The 20,398-nt window shown below is 41.9% G+C and overlaps 2 protein-coding genes across 2 annotated transcripts in view; both read left to right on the forward strand.

Annotated features, from left to right (window-relative positions):
* LOC134542347 (eukaryotic translation initiation factor 2 subunit 3) overlaps positions 1-7,318 on the forward strand; it is an 89,462-nt gene extending 82,144 nt beyond the window's left edge. Inside the window, exon 10 of the mRNA XM_063386514.1 lies at positions 7,147-7,318. Within this exon, the coding sequence (XP_063242584.1) occupies positions 7,147-7,210 (64 nt within the window). The 3' untranslated portion in view covers positions 7,211-7,318. The remainder of the gene's footprint in view (positions 1-7,146) is intronic.
* Positions 7,319-19,114: 11,796 nt separating this feature from the next.
* Positions 19,115-20,398, forward strand: part of LOC134542353 (tRNA wybutosine-synthesizing protein 2 homolog) — a 33,538-nt gene continuing 32,254 nt past the window's right edge. Inside the window, exons 1-2 of the mRNA XM_063386522.1 lie at positions 19,115-19,295; positions 19,458-19,822. Of these exons, the coding sequence (XP_063242592.1) occupies positions 19,249-19,295; positions 19,458-19,822 (412 nt within the window). The 5' untranslated portion in view covers positions 19,115-19,248. The remainder of the gene's footprint in view (positions 19,296-19,457; positions 19,823-20,398) is intronic.

Here is a 20,398-nt window from a genome sequence, read left to right on the forward strand (position 1 = left end):
TAAGCGAAATTTTTTAATTAACAAAGAAAAAAAGTGCCCAAAATTTGCTCTTCAGTAATAAATTCTATTACATAAATCATTTTGGTACCTTTTGATGTATATATAAATATTTCTATTTAAAAAATCAACATCCGCCCTAGACCACACAACACAGCCCCATGTCACTCGTAAATTTCAAGAATCAATCCAGATCTTTCAGCGCACAGACTATTTCCTTTACAGTCGTAATGTCGCAGTCTATGATAATATATTTATCACGTGCATGGTACTGATGAAAAAATACGTGAATACTGCGGAACGGCCGCCATCTTGCACCACTGTCACACATGGCTAGCTCAGGAAGCTGTAAACCAGGCAAGGGACATGGTCAAAACAAAACATAACAAATGGTTGCTGCCAAGTGGTCATTACATGCAGTGACTTGTTGACCTTTTTGTCTAATTGGCTGTATATTATGAGGATTTTATATGCCAGTCAGAGTATGTAAAATTTAAATAAAGCAGACGACAATGTTTTTGTTTGGCTGTGCGCGAATAAAAGTAGGTACGTTCTTTGTTTATGTGTATACGGTAAATACTAAAACTGTACTAACAGTTCTGGAATGTATGTTTTACGAATATAGTACCTACACTACTGTTTGAAAGCAAATGAATCAGGTAATTTTTCAAATATTGCATGGTTTTGTTTTGATACCTAGGCCTACTGTAATCACGGTTGAATTTTGTTTACTTTATCTGCCATGTTTGTTCAAATTATGATTTTACCGTATTTTCATTAACGTGAGTTTTTTTCATCACCAAGTAAATTAATCTTAATGGAAATCTTTTTTCTAATTAATGTCTTCATATGATTTGTGTTGTTATAACTTACCGGTGGTTCTGAAATGTGTTAGAAATAATATATAATCCATTTAGGTAATTTGCGTGGTCATTTATTATATTCTCTTGATACAACAATCTAGCAAAAAGGTAACAACTTCCATAGAGAATATAATATGCATGACAGTATGCAGGAACAAATAATGTGCTGCCTATTTGCAACCAAACAACAATTAATCTATGATATGGCAGAAACTAATCAATTCCAACACTCCCAATTTAGGTTCTGCCTTTAACAATATTACTTTGAATAAACATATTCAAACAATTTTCGCAACATTCTGGACAACGGTAATAGCTTCTCTCAACTTCTCGAACCTCCTCTTCGGTAGTGGTTTTGTGAATACATCTGCTTCCTGATCTTCTGAATGCACATACTTCAGGTCTAGTTCCTTGTTTTTGAACTTTTCCAGTATGAACTTGTACTTAATGTCAATGTGTTTTGACCTTGCTTCAAAATTGCCATTCTTGATCCAGGCAATTGCACTCTGATTGTCCACATTTAAAGTTGGACTTTCAATTCTATGTCCAACTAGTTGTGTTACTAGTTTATTTAACCAAACTAAATTCGTGGTAGCATGACAGGCTGCTACAAATTCTGCTTCTGCTGTAGACAGCGCAACAGATCTCTGCTTCTTGGTTCCCCATATCACTGGTGTATCTCCAATCTTCAGCAGATACCCTGTTGTGGACTTCCTGGTCTTGGTATCTCCTGCGAAATCGGCATCTGAGTAACCTGTAATTATTATATCAGTCATCTGTCCATGAAATTTAATCCCGTATGCAGCTGTTCCCTTAAGATATTTGAATATCCTCTTCACCGCCTGCCAGTGTACTTTCTGTGGATTCGAGCAATGTTGACTTACACTACTTACAGCAAGTGATATATCAGGACGTGTGATCAGTGATAAAAACAATAGACTGCCCACAGCCTCTCTGTAGGGAACATTTAGTGACAGTTTTTGACTTTCTGCATTGGCTGTTTGATTCAAGTCCTGGTGATTGTCAGTTGGTATACTGACGGGATTTGCATCTGTCATGTTGAACCTGTCAAGTATCTTTCTTATATATAGCTCTTGATCTGCTATTATCGATCCGTCAGCTAACCTAGTCAAATTCATCCCCAAGAACATTCCCGGGGGCGACACTATGATCTCAACTTCTTTCTTCAAGCAGTTAAGAAGTTTCTTTACCTTGTTCTTCTTCTTTGATATAACCAATCCATCATCCACATAAATTGATAGGATTACACATTCGTTAATGTCTCCCGGTGATTTGAACATGCACGGATCAGCTTCAATTGGTTCCAAGCCGAACTTCTTGAGACAGTTTGTGAACTTTTTGTTCCAACATCTCGGGGCTTGCTTTAGGCCATACAAACTTTTATTCAATTTACATACTTTCTCGCTGCCATCATCGAATCCTTCTGGTTGCGTCATGTACACTTTTTCCTCCAAGTCTCCATGTAAAAATGCTGTTTTTACATCATACTGTTCGATGGGCATATCATGAGCTGCTGCCAGCGATAGCATTACTCTCACTGAATCGTATTTGACAACTGGACTGAACGTTTCCTCATAGTCAACCCCAGCTCTCTGCTGATATCCTTTTACCACTAATCTCGCCTTGTACCGCAAAACTTGACCGTCTGGTTTATGCTTCAACCTGTAAACCCATCTATTATTTAAAATGTTAGCTTCCTTAGGTCGATCAACTAAGGTCCATGTATTATTCTTTCTAAGAGCTTCCATTTCCTCTTCCATAGCTTTCCTCCAGTTTACTTGGTCCTTGTGTTGTATTGCTTCTTGAAAGCATATAGGTTCCTGGCTTAATAGAAGATTTTGCTCCGGTTTCGTGCATTCGATGCACTCGTAATCAATATTTTTGTTGAAATTATTTGTGTCTAAACTGACACATTGCATGTGATACCATTTTTTGCAATTATCACATTGAACCCAATCAATAACTTCATCTTGTGGTCGTGTACAATCTGGTCTGCTACACTCATCACCTTCATCTGTTTCCAAATCTGACTCACTGAAAGCTCCATCTGCTCCATCAGCTCTAATCGTGTTCTCTTCATTAGTCGAGTCAAATCCGTTTTCACCTTCCAAGTGTCCAATATCTTCTGCTTCGTTCTTCTCGATAAACTCCTGGATCTTCTCAAATTCTTCCTGGACCACATGCATCGATGATGTGTTGTACAATTCTCCTTCATTAAATATTATTTCGCAATGTATCTCAACTTTGTTTCTTCCCGGAAACCAAACTCTGTAACCTTTGGTTGTATCGCTGTATCCAACCAAAATACCTTCTTCAGCTTTCTTGTCCCATTTCTTTCTTTTTTGCTGAGGTATGTGTACCATTACTTTTGAACCAAACACTCTAAACCGATTCATATTTGTGCTTTTTCGAGACCAAACTTCGTATGGAGTCTTACTGTCAGTTGAACTCGCTCCTGTGTGATTTAACACATAGACAGCCGTATTGACTGCTTCAGCCCACAATAACTTTGGTAAATCCGCACTATAAATCAATGTTCTAGCTGCTTCTACAATTGTTCTGTTCTCTCTTTCAGCTCTACCATTCTGCTCTGGGGTGTATGGTACTGTCTTCTGGTGTTTGATACCCTCCTTGAACAAAACTTCTTTCAGTTGGCTATTCACAAACTCCAATCCATTATCCGTTCTTAGGACATTTACTTTTTTACCAGTTTCCTTTTCTATTCTCATCAGGTAATTTTTAATGCATCCTGGTACCTCACTCTTGGTTTTAAGAAAGTAAACTTGGCGGTAATTAGAGAAATCATCTTTAATTAATAAAAAATACTTAGCGCCTCCTAGTGATTCTGTTTCCATAAACCCACATACATCTGCATGAACAACTTCTCCAATTTCAGTAGCACGGTTTAAACTCCTTCTGTATGGTTGACGATGCATTTTCCCAAGTACACATGCTTCACAGGGCTCTCTTACTCCTGATATTGGAATGTCCTTCATCTTGAGTATTTTGTAAACATGATCATAGTTTTGATGCACTAGCCTTTCATGCCACTGCTGTATACTTGTTGATTTGCTTGCTCCCACTACTGGGAATGCTTTCTGGTTTCTCTGGATAACTGGCTTGAATTTCATTATATACAGCTGATCTACTCGTTCTCCCACTGCGACAGTACTACCATTATGCATAAATTTACAACTGTTTTTGTCTGTAGCCATGTCATAACCCTTATCTAAAACTGCACTCAAGGAAAGCAGATTGAATTTTAATTTTGGAACATACAGTACCTGCTCTAAGTGCTTATCCACCCAATGTGATCCATTATATGCTTGAATGTTGATGAACCCTCTCGCAACTGCATCAATCGTTTTCCCGTCTCCTAGCTTAATAGGTATTTTGTTGTTTAGCCATACCAGTTCTGTGAACAATGCTTTGTTTCCACTCATATGACTTGTGGCTCCTGAGTCAAGACACCAGCTTTCTGTCATGATATTTGAATTTGATTCTGACAATAACATGACGTCGATGAGGGCTCCTCCGGCCATTTCCTTCGTTGATGATTTAGAATTCGCGTTCTGGACAGAGTCTCTCTTCTTAATTCGACAATCACGTTCCCAGTGACCTTCTATTCCACAGTAATTACAACATCCTTTACGTACCGGATACTTGTGTTTCTTACGCTGCTCTTTAGCGGCCAATGCTTCTCCTAAGTCAGCTGCCTCGTGGATACCCATTCGTGTCTCTTCCATGACCAATCTTGCTACCAGATTTGGCAAAGTCCGGTCAACTTTCGCTGTCGACTCCCAAGCTGTGACGAAGTGACTGAAATTTGACGGTAGCGTTAAAAGAATTTTAGTGATTACCTGATTGTCTGAAACATTCTCACCCAGTGCTCTCAGTCTATGTGCAAGGTCTTGCACCTTGGATACATGTGTCGTAATGTTGTCAGCACTGTCCTTCTTCATTGTGTACCACTGTTGGTTTAGCATGTGAATCCCTGTCTCTGTCTTGCTGTCGAAGACTTCATGAAGGCGATCCCACATCTGCTTGGCATTTTCACAGTTGATTATATGCAGCATGACCTCTTCTGTTAGACTCGATGTAATCAGAAACTGAGCTGTCGCTTCATGCTGCTCCCACTGTTTTAACTGAAGCTTGTAATTTTCCAGTTTATCTGATGTCAATTGAGCGTCTGCAGTTTTGTTTGGTTCCTGTGGCTTCTGATGATCATCAACTGTTACTCTCCAAACGTCTTTAGCCATGAGGGCAATTCTTACATGAAACTTCCATAACGCCCAATTTTCTAATCCACGCAATTTTATTACTCTAGTTGCTTCATGAACACACTCCATTTTTCAAGACAATTGCACTTTCGCACGCTGGCTGGCCAATCTTGAAACTTGGTTTCACATACAACTTTACAGCAATATTATTTAACCCTATATTTCAACACTTACAGCCATCCACCTGGGCCCATAACCTGTTGTTATAACTTACCGGTGGTTCTGAAATGTGTTAGAAATAATATATAATCCATTTAGGTAATTTGCGTGGTCATTTATTATATTCTCTTGATACAACAATCTAGCAAAAAGGTAACAACTTCCATAGAGAATATAATATGCATGACAGTATGCAGGAACAAATAATGTGCTGCCTATTTGCAACCAAACAACAATTAATCTATGATATGGCAGAAACTAATCAATTCCAACAATTTGCATATGTTATTACATTATTAATAATAACAAGCAAATCATATGAAGACATTACAGTAGAATCTCAGTGCTAAGTACTTACAGGTACCTCAAGTTTTTGTACTTAGCACTGAAACATGCATACATATCTTTACAAAGAGAAAAAAATATATAAAAAAAATAGCTACAGGAGAGCCGCAATGCCATATGTATTTGCAACTGCGACTTGCTTTTTTCCCCGTGTCTAGTTCTCTGAGTACATCCACTTTTTCCTTAAGCGTGAATTACTTTCGTTTCTTTTTATCTCCTGGATCATTCATATTCTAGCACAAATACAATGCGGTGTCTAAATAACGTAACCTGAAAATAAACTCAACAATAACAATAAACAATCCTGGCACAGACATCAAACAGTATTTTTAGCGTAGCATAACACTTTTGTCTAAATAATTAATACTTCTCTCAAACCTCCGTCTTTCGATGTATCGAATGGTGTTGTGTTGCTCACGTCGCATACTACGTACGGTATAATCTATGGTTGTGCGCTCAACTGTTTGTTAACTTTGTTTTGAGAATTTAGAGGTTAGAAAATACGTTGCGCTGGTATTTGTGTATCTTTGTTCTACTACATTAATCATTTAGCTAGAAATTTATTTACCAGTTTAAGTAAATTTTGGTGTAGTAATGCCACGCTACTAGTAGAATTTATACGTTATAGTGAAAATGATTCTTTAAACTGAAACCGTTTTGCATGGCGAAGATACGATTTTTGGCGGGGACTTAAAAAAAATTCGTTAAGTGAAATATACTTTATAATAAGGAACGTTATTGTACCGGTATTATACTGTACATTTTTATTAAATTATGATTTCTTTTTCAACTAGAACAAACGAACTTCGGTAAGCTATTGAACTTTCGTTTGGCTCGAAATATTTCGCTAAAAACGAACTTCGACAGATGAAATTCTTACCGAAATCGAAAATGAAAGTAGCAAAATTTCGATTTCGGTATCGGTATACCGAACATTCGCACAACCCTACTAAGTATAGGTATGACCATTGACTGATTAGAATTTATAAAGAAAGGTTTTATGTTTTTTAGTTGATTTTCCCTGATCTAAAATAAGATTTTATGTTTTGGTTTCATTTGTCTGATTTTAAGTACCTAAATAAATAAAACATTAACAACATTTTAGTTTGTTTTTTTATAATTTTGGTATGTTTATGTAATACATATGCAAATAGTCTTCATAAATAATACAATAAAATAATATGGCTTTCATACAAAATTTATATATATATATCAAACTTGATATATATCATAAATATCCAATATTTATAATAAATATAGGATATTTTCGAACCCTGGACACATCAGAGTATCACACGACTAACATAAAATCAGGGATTACAAGAGTCTTTTAATGATTTCCATTAGAAAGAGGTGGGGACGCTGCACTATGTTGGTTCATGCTAGTATTAGTTTGGGTTTTTTTTTTTTCTCAGCTAAACCCTGTGCCTTTGTTTTGTATGAATGTAATTTGCTAATTGTGTCTTTTGTGTTGTGCTTAGGCTCATTGGCTGGGGACAGATCCGCGGAGGGGAGACCATTGAGCCCATAGTCGACAACAAGTAAGGCGCAAAACTCCGACTGCAAGTGACTGGTGTATATAGCAGCCAGACGTGTGAAGATGCAGCACAGTGTTTTGTGTTGGTTTCTCAATAATAACTGGTTTGTGCAGAGCATGGTCTTGTTTATTTACATCCTTTCATAGTCACCGGTTTTGGGTAAAGATAAAGAGGATATTCTCTGTTTGAATGCAGATTAACTTCTTTTTGGAAGCATAATATTGAATATGGTTCAATAACAATTACATTTTAAAAGTCGCCGCAAAACTACACATGTCGTAACGTAACTATAATTTTGCACACAAACTAACTTTGGTGAACTCTTGATTTTATTACCCTTCTTAGTATGTACATGGCTAAAGGCTCATAACTAGAGAGGGTGAAAAATAGCATTTATTCTGGTCATTTATAGCATTTGAATATTTACTTGTAGCATTTTTATAGCATTTATTACCAATATTATAGAATTTTATAAGTGCTTCACCAACCACAGGGACATAATTTTTTCTCAGTGTAGATGCTTGGGGTATGTCCCCAGAACCAGGAATGTACTTGTTGATGTATTCCCTTACAGCTGGATCATCGATTTTTCTAAGAGGGATATTAGCCTTGAGAAACATTTTCAGTCTCTTCAATAAATTTCTCTTTCTCAATTTTTGCTTTTTTTTGGTTATGCAGTGTGGTTGTTAATGTTGCCTGTCATTTCCTGTCATCTTGCTCAGAAAATTGCTTGAGTCTGTCAATGTGACCCGATGTTTTAATATGTTTTTCTGACGTATCCTTTTTCTCCCAGTTGATGCGAAGGTTGCACGGCTTGCACATCAAAATATTCGTATTGATAACATAAAAATGATGGCCCTTATATTCCGATGCGCGCGAATGTACGGAAATGGACTTGGTCCGCCCCATATTATCATAAAGACGTATAAACAATTACTGTATGGTAAAATGTAAGCACTTTATCAAAAATCCCGCACAAACTACACTTTGTTGACAAACAGCGTAAAAACCAACGGTAAAAACAAAGCAAAGATTTACTGCACCGCATAGATAAGCTGCACCGTATGTGTACTGTAGCAAATGGCGCTATGGAAATACATCGAGAATCGTCAATCGATATATCGAACGACGTAGTACCGTTGCCTAAGAGATTCAACGACACTAGTCGTTCGCAGTAACTTCGATAATTTCATAGAGAGAATATACCGCGGCCATATTTTCTCTCGTATTGTTTGTAAAGTTGTTGACAATGCCGAAAAAAGTGTTGGCAGCAATTCTTTGGCAACATGGTGGCGTGGTTTGTTTCTAGAGTAAATATTAGGGTTTGATTACATGTACGTGAAAAATTAACATTTAAAATGTCAAATTTTCTATGAAAAATTATTGTAAAATGTATTTTTTATGTTAGTTTTGCCCGGCAAAGTGTTTATGAGACGTTTTTAGTGTCAATTCGCAGGAATAGCGGATTTTCGCATTTAATCGCAAGTAATTAACGAATCGCATTAATTCGCGGCTATATCGTTTTTACGATTTTTCACTCTCTCTACTCATAACTGAGAGGGATTGTTATTGGAACTTGGACTGTTTTTTTTTTTTTTTTTTTACCCTTCTCCAACCCATAAAATAAAAAATAATTGTATGGTGTCTTTGATAAATATTCCTAGCAAGAAAATTACACTTTTTTAATGTATTGTTGCAAGTGGGTGAAAACAAATCTGAAAAGGATAGTCCAATTAATTAATTGCAGTGTTATTTATCAATTATCAGCTAGTAGTTATTCTATTAATTATATTATAACAGGATAACGTCTGCCAACATATTAATAACACTTTCACTTTCCCCTCTGGAGCTCAGCTGTTTGTTTCTTTCCATGCACCTTAACGCACTGCTTTGCACTAGTCTTTCAAACACACGGTGACACTGCCCCAATGCACCACTCCTTTATGATTCAATCAATCTTCACACATTAAGTCCGTCACTTGATGCCTGTTTATCGCTCGCAAAGGGGTCACTCACCCTTTTCACTCCTAGAACAGTGGTGTCATACATCAACTTCATGCAGGCGGGACTCTGAAATATACCAAACCCTCGAGGGAGGTAGAGAGGCGCCGTGCTAGACGGATTACCGCACACCCCTCCCATTGGCTGGCCAGTCTGTTCACTAGCTTTCGTAACAGTTTATTACATTATTCTATTTTTATAGGCATGTCTTTTGAGAAAAATAAAACATTATTTACGCCTAAAAAGACATCAGCTCTAAGAAAAACTGTAGTAGTCTTAAACTTCAACATTAATTTTAAAAATAAGAGTAAATATACTTTACCACCCATAATAAAGCATAATTAAAATTATGTTCATTAATTGTTTATTTAATAAGACACCCCTCCCTCCCCCCAAATGCTTAAATAGTACTGCACTGGGTAGAAAGTATCTCTCCCGCTAAGCGAGCGTTGATCCTTGAGCAAGTGCACAAGTGGCGTCACCTGGGAAGGTTCTCTCTGGTCACAGTGGGTTTTTTCTCCCCTTAAATTATAGCAGTTTTGATATCTTCCTGTTTTTTGTAATAGCTGATCTTTGTGCTGCTCTTTTTTTTTGTGTGTGTGTGTGTGTGTGTGTGTGTGTGTGTGTGTGTGTGCTCTGGAAAACAGAGCAGAAACTACTGTGATGCACATGTACAAGTGGTTTTCTTGTTTCATGAAAGGTCAAATGATTGATTGTAAACCTTGTTCTGAATGTCCGTCAACTTCCTGAAATGAAAAAAATTTGTGAACTTTTGCTTGAATACTGATGATGGGCTATTGAAGGGATAGGGAAGTATGCGGGCTATCTTAGAGCTTGATTCAGCTAATACCATGTTTTCTCGCATAATCGTCGCACATTTTATTCTAAAATCAAGTTTGAAAAGTAGGGGTGCGACGATTATGTGGAAAAAAAAATTTGTTAGATAAAGTTATAAAAACAAAACCCATTTATGGAAAATACATTTATTTAAAAAGTGAAGTATAAAAGAGCACGCCAACAATTTAAATTAATAAGAAGTCGTGTAACAAAAACCTTTCTTCAACTTTAAATAGAAAAACAATATTTGTGATCTGATTGCAAGCCTGAACAAACGCGTAACTATCGTAGTACGCACCACGAAAGAGTGTGGGCCATCAGATGTGGTCACCTCGGCACTCGACATAGAGCGCAATACTGTTATGTTACTCTTATTGGTTACTTAATTTACATTTTACATGTATGAAGTTTGCCTTAAACAACAAAAGTCAAGGCAGAACATTATAGTTTTAAATGTACCATTTCTATTTAACTTTCTCTTTCAAATCCATTTGCTACTTTGTCCCAAAACAGGTTTTTATTGGTTCTGTTAAGGAAATTGCAAGGGTGGGCTAAAGTTACCCTAACAAAGTGTCAAATTTGGCCCAAAACAAATACCAAGCTGAACTTTGAAAAAGGAACACAGCAATACCTAATGTCATATGCACGCAATCCCAAAAGCCTAGAGAATATAATGGTTGCTAGCAAAAGTTTTTATTGATTTTCATTAAGTTTCGGCAGCAATGTAAAATTAAAAATCTTAAAAAATGGATCAAAGTAGCCCCGTTTTACGGTAGCGTATTGATCAAAATGGCAAAATATTATGCTTTGAAATAGCTTTTTTCAATATTAATTTATTTGACAGCGATTAAATAAGCAAGGTTGCCAAACAGAATCTTTTGTTTGTGTGTACTTTTGCAATAAATACTCTGGAGCGGCGACAAAGGGACCACCCAGAAGAGTGCTTCACCGCCCGCCACCCCTCCGCCAACTTTCACTTTCACCTCCACTCCCCCCTCCACGCCTTCAGCGAGCATCCTTGTCCGCGCATCACCCCCACCCCCCCACACCCACCGCTCCCCTCCCATTCTCGCACATCTGGCCGCGTGCCAACTTCCCCCCCCCCCCCCTCACACCCTTAACAAGGAATGGTTTGTCAACAGAACCACGTGTGCGTGCGGAGTAAATATCAACACAGAAGCCCCACGCAACGCGATGGCGGACAGGCTCAAGACAAACACATGTAGTGTCTGCTACTGGCCACAGGGCAGAGACCTGCGGACGGGAAAGGCTAATCCGCTGCAGACATGCAAATGTGCGCCGGACAGTAGCTCACTGATGATCAAGACTGAAGCGCTCCTGGAACCGTGGCACAACATACTGGATATGCATACACAGGCGAGAACACCACCGGTGAACAACACCCCCTTGCTGGTCCACACCACACCGGCGATCACCGCCCCTCCGACCACCCACGCCAGCGACTTGAGCTCGCACACCGACCACGCGGCGCATGCGCCGGAGACGACCGAGGCCAAATGTGTGTGGCCCGCCCTGGAGGACCTGGCACGAGCCCTGCCACCCAGCAGAGTGACTGCCGGAGTTCGCCGGAGCCCCGCATGAGGACCGGAGAGAATTCCTGGGGCTGTGTGAAGCGCGCCTATTCGGGTGACGGACGCACCAGTCCGAATGGTCAGAGCGGGTCAGCGAACAGCTGCGAGGGACTGCCCGGAGCTGGTGGAGCATGTGGGGCAGGTTCGCAATGCCGTGGAGCGAATTCGCCAACACGTTCAACCACCGATTTGACACAGGATCGCCCCTTGTCGAGTGTTCCGCCCACTTCTATGGGACCCGGGAAAAGGACGGCGAAGCAGTAGAGACCTTCATAGCTACGAAACTTCAACTGTTCTGCCGCATCTCACCCGGCACCGACCTATCCTGGGCGCTGCCCGTCATCACTGGCTTGGTGAGAGACGAGCTGCAGCCCTTCCTGCGCCGCTGCCACGCCAGTTGCGTAGCAGAGTACGTGCAGGAAGCACGATAACAGTGTAACTTTCAGCGGGCCTGCAAGCGCAGCTCGGCTGCGAACGACCGAGGGAGTGACAGCCCACCGGAAACACGGCGGAACCTGGCACCACGGGACATGCCCTCATACCAACCCAGAGGACCACGAGCCAGTGAGACGCAGCCATCTCGGCGAGCTGAGCGACCGCCACGGGACGCCGGAGCATGGGAACAAGTCCCCCTTTGTCGCTTGGGGTGTCGCATGGTGAACACCAGTGGCACAATGAGTGCCCGCGGGGATTCTGGGCAGTGCAACCAACCACACCCCCACGCCAGGAGGCGCATGCGATACCACCTCCGCCACAATGCGCCAGCCCGCCAGTCTCGGAAAACGGCTCCCTGGGGTACCCAGATTAGGATGCCCCACCCAGCAATAGGCCCACAGCCCCGCGCTCGGGACATTCCCTCCCGAACTTGGGACAACTGGGCCGCCTGCTAGACAACTTGTTCCGCATTCCTGTGGAGGTCAACGTGCGGCCAGCCGCCGCGCTCGTCGACACCGGAGCGAGCTACGTCTTCGTGCGCCCCTCATTCGAGCCCGCCGGCACGTTGCGCCCCAGGCGGCTGCTATGGGCTACGCCTGGCCACCACTATGCACACCGGGTGGATGCTTGGACACGCCGAGATCGTGGTGAGTACCCAAGAGTTAAACAGTTGTGTATCCGCAGTGGTAGTACAGGATTTGTGCGAGTAGTTGGTGCTGGGACTCCCCTGGCTAGCCCAGCAAGACGCGGTCTTGGAGCTGGGACCTCCCTTCCTCAACCTGGGACGGGCAGAGAGATATGTAGTGTACGCCCTAGGACAGATGCCCCACCACCAGGACACGGTACTGACCTTAGCGGACATGTGCCACGACATCCTCCCCGCCTACCAGGCTGAGGTAAGCAAGGTCCTCGCCGCCCGACCCGAGGTGTTTGCTGTGGACAGACCCTTAGGGGGCCCGCCACGTCAGTGGTGTATGTGTGTTAGTGAGGAGGGATGATAAGCACGATGCTCGCTGGTGCTTCCAGCACAGTATAGGCTCTAAGCGCAAGGTTCTGAACTGGCGCGCATTCGTCTCGTCGTCACAGGATAACTGTGAAATTTGAGCGGTGACCGTAACATTATATGGCGAAGAAATGAAGATATAGGTGTTATGCAAGCCTCTTAAGTGCTTTCAAGAATCTGTACTGATTGTTTTATGCCTAAAAATTACTCTGAAAACACGTGTTTTAGGCATTTTAACGCTTCTAAAAATACAGTTTAAAAACTTAATCCGAAATTTAAAGTACTTTTCGGCCCTCAGCGAACTCTTAAATGCTATTCGTAAATAGGCCCCACTCGGATATCTTGAGTAGTTTTGAAATCGCGTTGTTTTTCCTGAAGCTCTGCACACCGAATGTGTGCCCAGGTAGGCGGGACCCTTAAGGTGGACCACTGTCGCCGAACACTGCATCCCTACTCTGACCGATGACCCAGTGTTTGACCCAACTCGTGGCTACAAGTTCTGCGAGCAGCGGACCATCCGGGAGCAAGTGGACAAAATGCTGCACAGCGGGGTCATCGAGCCGTCAAACAGCCGGTTCAATGTGTGCATTGTGCTGGCAATCAAGAAAGATGGGACCAACCGGTTCTGCATGCACTTCCGTCCGTTAAATCTTTGAATATATATACTGCATAGAAGTCGCGAGTGGATAGGATTTACTCTACGTTTTTCAGAAGCGTATGAGCAGCAGCTTGGGAACTTCACCGCTGCAGTGCGCTGCCGTAACGCCCTGTATCGTCTTAGTTGTTATTTGCACGTTAGAGCGCAGCACTGTCGCCCGCTGTCATTCCCCGCACCCCCCATCTATCATTCACTGCAGCTCAAGGTCGTTCAACGGGAGGGGGAAGGGGTGTTTGAAGAGTTTGACACTTGTCCGCTAGGGACCACCACAAGTCGATGCCCTAGAGATGGTGGCGATTGCGGTGGTGAATTAACCAACTACCTCAAAACCGTATTAGAAATTTTAACCTGGGCTGGCGACTTCTATACAGTATATATATTCAAAGGTTAAATGCAGTGAAAGTGAGCGCCCCCCCCCCCCCCTTCCAAAAAGATTAGCATCGAGACAGCTGTAGTCGGCTTAGGAAGGGCCCAGGTCTTCAGCACCCTAGACCTAAATTCCGGCTACCGGCAGGTGCCCATACGACGTGGGGACCAGTAGAAAACGGCATTTACGGTGCCAGACGGGTGGAGGTTCCAGTTCCGTGTCATGCCGTACCGCCTGAAGTGCGCCCCTTCCACCCAGTGCATGATGACCAAAGTGCTAGAGGGCTACATCGGGCAGTTCGCCCTAGTGTACCTAGATTACGTTATCGTGTATTTGGAGTATGTCCTGGGCAGTCTCGTTGCGCCGCGGCGTCGCCTCTCGGCCCAGCTGCCTCCGCATCGACCAAGGCGGAGTCGGCCTGCGTCAAGACGCCGCGAGCCACTGGATAGCACCACGAAGGGTGCCGCCTGTGCTAAGTGGTCATCGAGCCATGGGATCGGGAACATGTGGCAGAGACAGGCTTCCACAGTGGGGGGGGGGGGGGGGGGCTTTGACATCATTCCGACCATGGCCTCTAAGCCCGTGCTCCGCACTGCTAGTACCAGATCCCGTTTTCGGTGCGCACCCCTAGTCCAGCGGGAATGAGTCAGGCGAGCGCCTTGGGCATGACCCCACTAGACTCAAATTAACTTCAGGGCCCGAAACCCCGGGGGCTCGACTCCATAAAACAATCAAGTAACAAGACATTAGGACACAATTATTAATTCATAGGCATTAAACATGTGTGTCGCATCTACGCCGTGCGAGAACCAAACAACGAACCTCATTCCCAGTCACCGCAGTCACTAACCTTAATTAAAGTGCCCGTGACAATGATCGAGTCAGATTAGGAGAAATCCGACTAGAACAGTTCACAGTGAGACAATATGTAAATTAATTTACAGTCGCCAACTTGATGTCACAATTATTCAAATAATTAAATACTATAAAACAGTTGTTAAGCCTTAAGCACCCAATTACCATGTGCTACTTTTTAATTTCAGCACCTGGAACAAGCTTTTAGCTTATAATAGAGCAAATTAAGTTTATATAAGTTTTTGGCACCGACTCAATAAGGAGGTAGAAAGTTTCCCTCCCTTGCGAGGCAGCCATGTTTGGCAGTCTCCAACCACTCCGCGCTGAGTCAAGACGTGTGTCCGTGAGTAGCCTTCAATTTTGTTCCACCAATCGTTCACTCTGCACTTGATTTAATAACCAAACCTTTTTAGTTCATTGCTCCTCACGTAGACTCGGCGTGTATTTCGCGGATCGCGCAATTTATGGCACGGGCCGACTTCAGCCAACTCGTTTTCGTTAATATCGCCACGCATACGCCTGCCGGCTAAACCTCACGTAAGTGTAGAATAGAATTTAGGACTACGCTAATTGAGCCCTCCCAACACAGTTAACTTTCGGCGCTGGCCATCTCCAGTGAACTAGTAATCACGTCCCTGCGAGACTGCCGTGGCATATTCACAGTGTTATGTTAGTGTCGTGTTTTGTTTTGTAATCGCCGTGTATCAGTGTAATTGTACAACGGCTCAGATGCCGCATATCGCATTATCCTAGCTTTGTAGAGGTTCTGCCACCGGGTAGTGTATGTGTAGGGAGTACAGCATGCCCATGCGTACCAGCGGAGATGTCCGTGGATTAAAAGCCAATTTAATATAAACTGTGTAGTCTACAATTATTCCGCACCATTCCGTCCTCCACACGACCGAGCGGCCTCACAGCCAAGTGGGGAGTTTCGGGGTAGATTTCCAGCCGCGTACCTGGTGGGACACAAGGGCGCAGAGTACCCGCGACCCATCACCAACGTCTAAGTGTCCCACTAGCCTGGCAAACCCCCCCCCCCCCCGGAAAACAGCAGCACCGCAGAGCCCGTAGTGCCCGTCGGGTACTTCCCGGGCCTTCTACAGAGGCCGGGTGATTGCAAGGTTATGATTTTCAGAACTCAAACTTCATGGGAATGCAGTTTCTGATGTTTTAAACGAAGTACAATATATTTAACATAATGTTTTAGTTGGTCTGTATTGAAATATAAATAATCCTAAACATAATACCTACTGTCAATATTCGTAGCAACCATGACTACAAACAATTCATGTTTGCCGTCATTCTGCTGCCTATGGGCTATCTCGTGGTTTAAGTAACTGATAGTTTGTGCCTGGTGAGCTCTCAAGGAGGTTCTAGGCAACGTGGCTGGAGACAGCAGTGATTAATTGCTAGTGAAAGAAAGTAATTCGAAAAAAAAGTTGATTTATTATAAAAGAGGTAACACTTTAACTGGTTCTACCACTGCCCTCAGCCCGTATCATGTCGGTGCCGGATCTCATCTCTGTGTACTTATGATATGCAAACATTACTTTTCAAACTAAAGCAGGGGAACGGCAGTGATAACAAGTGTCCATTTTTTATGTTGGGTGAAAGTCCGCAGGTTACTGAATGAAGATATAGTCTTATTCACAGGTCACATCTGTGACGTAGAACACAACAATCACTATACGATCGTCAGAATGTTGAACATGGAAGATTACACAATGATACTTATATTACGCACACTGTGCATGGTGCTGGTCTACACAGACGTGGGCAGCTTGACACATCTTGTGAGGAGTTGCATTAAGTTCAATTATGTTGCGTGGCATCTCTCTTCATGCTCATCGTACACATGCATGGCATCTCTCTTCCACTCGATTGGAACAACCATCGATTTGACTTTTCAATCATATTTTCGTCGTTTGAATTATTAATATTATGTAATTTAACGATCGTCCACCGATTTTCAGCACAATCGGTACGGTTATTTAAAAGTAATGTTGAATATTCAAATACGTTTTGAACCAACAATGGTGTTTTACAGTTACACATAATAACTCAAATCTTTTGCACAATGTTTTAAAAAATATTGTTACACATTATAAATAAGTTTGATGTATTTGGGATGCGTATTTATTATAAAATCGTGTTATAAAAACGAAATAATATTATTCCCCTACCGTGAACAAAATTTTTATAACAATCTGAAACTATTATTATTTAAATATGGCCTCGTGGCCGTCCGGTCAGAGTCGCAAATTATCAATTTAAAGGTCGTCAGTTCGAATCCCGGCAGCTGCGAATTGTGTTTTTTGTACTTGTAAAAATAAGTACGGCGACGGAACATTTCAAAAGTAATAAATATATTTAAATTAATGAATGCAAATAAAAATAATTTTATTAATTAAATTGTACATTCAATTTCACTCCTTCTTTGTATCCATACATAATAGTGATAATTCAATAAAAATGATTCAATTTTATTCATAAAAGTATGCAGAGGTAGAAATTATCATACAAAAGATAGAAAAATAAAAAAATTTTCTTCCTCAAAGAATATTGACTTGTCCTGGGCTTCTGAGAGGGGCACAGGGAGGAGCGGGAGTGGTCCCCGAGCAGGGGTCGCTGCCCAAGAGCAGGGAGTGGTAGGAACGGTCCCCCAGAGAGGTCGCTGCCTACCAGAGGAGGAGGGAAGGAGGAGGAGTGGTCCTGCAGAGAGGTCGCTGCCTACCAGAGAAGGAAGGAAGGAGGAGGAGTGGTCCTCCAGAGAGGTCGCTGCCTAAAACAATATTGCTCACGTATTCAGTCACTTTTATTGGCCCAGAAATACTCGGAAGAGCTTTCTGCCTGACTTAGCTCAGCCAGGGTAAATATACAAAATATGTACATATTCAGTAGGGAGGGCACATCTGCACCCTTCCTGTGCATACATATTCGACTTACAAAACTCTTTACATTCACTTGTATCATTAACAGTTTCTTGTCACAACACCATATATTTACATATTTGCCCTGAGTTAGACGGGGCAGGTAGACAAAGTCCCCTTACTTTACATTCCCCTTTGTCTGCCATCTAGGGGCGGGTGGCGAACTAAATGTCCTGCCCATAGAGTGTGTAGGAGGGGTGGCGCACCTGGGGCTTGTGCTATTATACCAGCCGAGGCCAAAATGGTGGACATGACAATATGTTTAATGCCTAAATGGATTTGGTTGCAAAAATCTATTACGGCTCAGTCTAAGGCCGAATATGATATTTCCTTTTCTTCTGGATCAATCATTTCATCAATGTTTTGTCATGGCGTTGTCGCAGAATAAACAATTCTGTGGCGTTGTCACGTTAAACTATCGTCCGTAAACATACTTGACATACAACCAATTTTTTACGAGTAGAATCGTCTCTGGCTTTAAGCATGGGCGGGGGGCCATCTCGAGCACATTTTTCTTGTGAACGAATGGGTCCTACTACAGATTACTTTGGTTGGTGAACTAGTTAGAAAGTTATGCAGAAATTTGACTTGTTTTGTCCATTGGCAGCTCAGCACAGGCTATGTTGGAAAATTCACGAATAGTACCTCTTATCTGAGGATAGATGCGCGTATGCGGCATATCTACTACAAAAGTAGGAAACCTAAAACTCGAAAACAAGTTACTCAGACCGAAATAATTATGTAATGCGGCGGGTTCCTTCAAACCGCACCAAACGTGGAGCCAACCATAAGGCCGAATCAAAAGGATTAGGAAAATTACGCAATGGTTGTTTTAGTTGGTGATGGCAAGCTGTTGTAGACCCCATGGTGTGCGGTCGTGTTCGATTCCTGTTCCGAGTGAGCGTTGACTGGCGCGGCCGTGGCAGCTCCAGGCTACCGAAGGTCACATTTCCTGTGCGAAGTACGCAGAGCGCGGGTAGGACATGGGTCTGATTTTAATCATAATCGCACAGTAAACAATTTTATACAAGTGATGAAGTTGCTTTGATTAACAATGAACAATTATTGATTATATGAATAAATAATAATGTTTGTGATCTATATCCAGTGGACGAGTACAAAAACTACAGTGGCGGATGAACACATCAACTATCCTCGATAGCAATGATAATGGATATATTGACCTATCGACCTTCGGTTCGTTCTCTTTGCTGCACTAACTCACACCATGCTATGAATTTTAACTCTATGGAAATGTTAGTGAGCGGAAATTGTTTACTTTAAGTAAATTGATTAACCAAATATTAACGTTAAACAAATCTTTGCATTAGTAATGTAATAGTGGTTATATTGTGATATAATGAAATATGATAACTTTTGCTATTACGGATATACAAAATTGCCAGAAATTCAGGTGATTCATTATATTAAGGTTACATGAAAACATTAATAATTGTTTTTGACTCTCAAAAGATTTTTTTTTATCTAAGTTGCTATGAAAACTACAAATTAATTGACATAATTGACATAAAAAAATTATTTCGCACAATTTTCTTGAAGTGGTACTAATTTGCAGGAAGCTGGCAGAGGACTTTAACCTATACGATGATAACCACAAGTGCAAGAGGATCGATGGGCGGCGTGTGGGCGTGCCTCTTCGAGAAGGCGCAGTGGGAGGCTTGGCGACGTGCGAGGATGATCCATCAGGCTACAGCCTGGGAGGTGTGTCGTTCCGCCTGGAGCACCATGACGATGTGAGGGGGAGGTCCAGGGCCACCGCAGCGGACAGCCTGCGAAGCAGCGTTCAGCATGTGATGAAGGGACGCGGCCTGTGGTCGCAGGAGCTCGAGGAAGAGGTGCCTCGCCGGTGGGAGAAGTTCGGCGATCTGGTGGTGTTCAGCGCACAGAGGCACTTTGTGCATGAACGCTGGGCACAGGCAGGTGGGCACTCTTACTCAGTAGAAGCGTCTGGCTGCAACTTTTATACCGTGATTACCATATATATAGCTATATTTTTAGATTATTTTTTTATTTTAAGAAGTTTTCTATTTTTATAGTTTATTTTTAATTTTTTCCACACAGTTCCCCTTATCTTCATAGTTGTCAAAACTTGAACTACCAAAGTGTGTAGTATCTAAGTCAGAATTTAAAAATTCCTAAATTTGAGATCACCAAGCTACATTACGTCTGTCATTTGTAAGAAGGGGCCATCTTACATTTTTGTTGAAAATGAGTTAACTGCAGAAATACATGTTTTCTTTCATCCTTCATGGTCTGTAAGAAGGGGATTACTGTATCTCTAATAGTTTTTAAGATATGACAGGGGCTAACTAACAGAATGCTTTATATTATGTGGTTGTGATATGGTAAAAGGAGCCATCTTCCAATTGATCCTTTCTTACATATCATTATGCTCAAAATTAAGGTTGCATTAAGGTGCTAACTACCAGTTAGACCCTTTTTACAAAGTATTCTCAAGAATTTGTATGTAATGAATTGTGCCAACTACCTGTTAGA

This window comes from Bacillus rossius, assembly GCF_032445375.1.
Source record: "Bacillus rossius redtenbacheri isolate Brsri chromosome 4 unlocalized genomic scaffold, Brsri_v3 Brsri_v3_scf4_2, whole genome shotgun sequence".
Lineage (NCBI taxonomy): Eukaryota > Metazoa > Arthropoda > Insecta > Phasmatodea > Bacillidae > Bacillus > Bacillus rossius.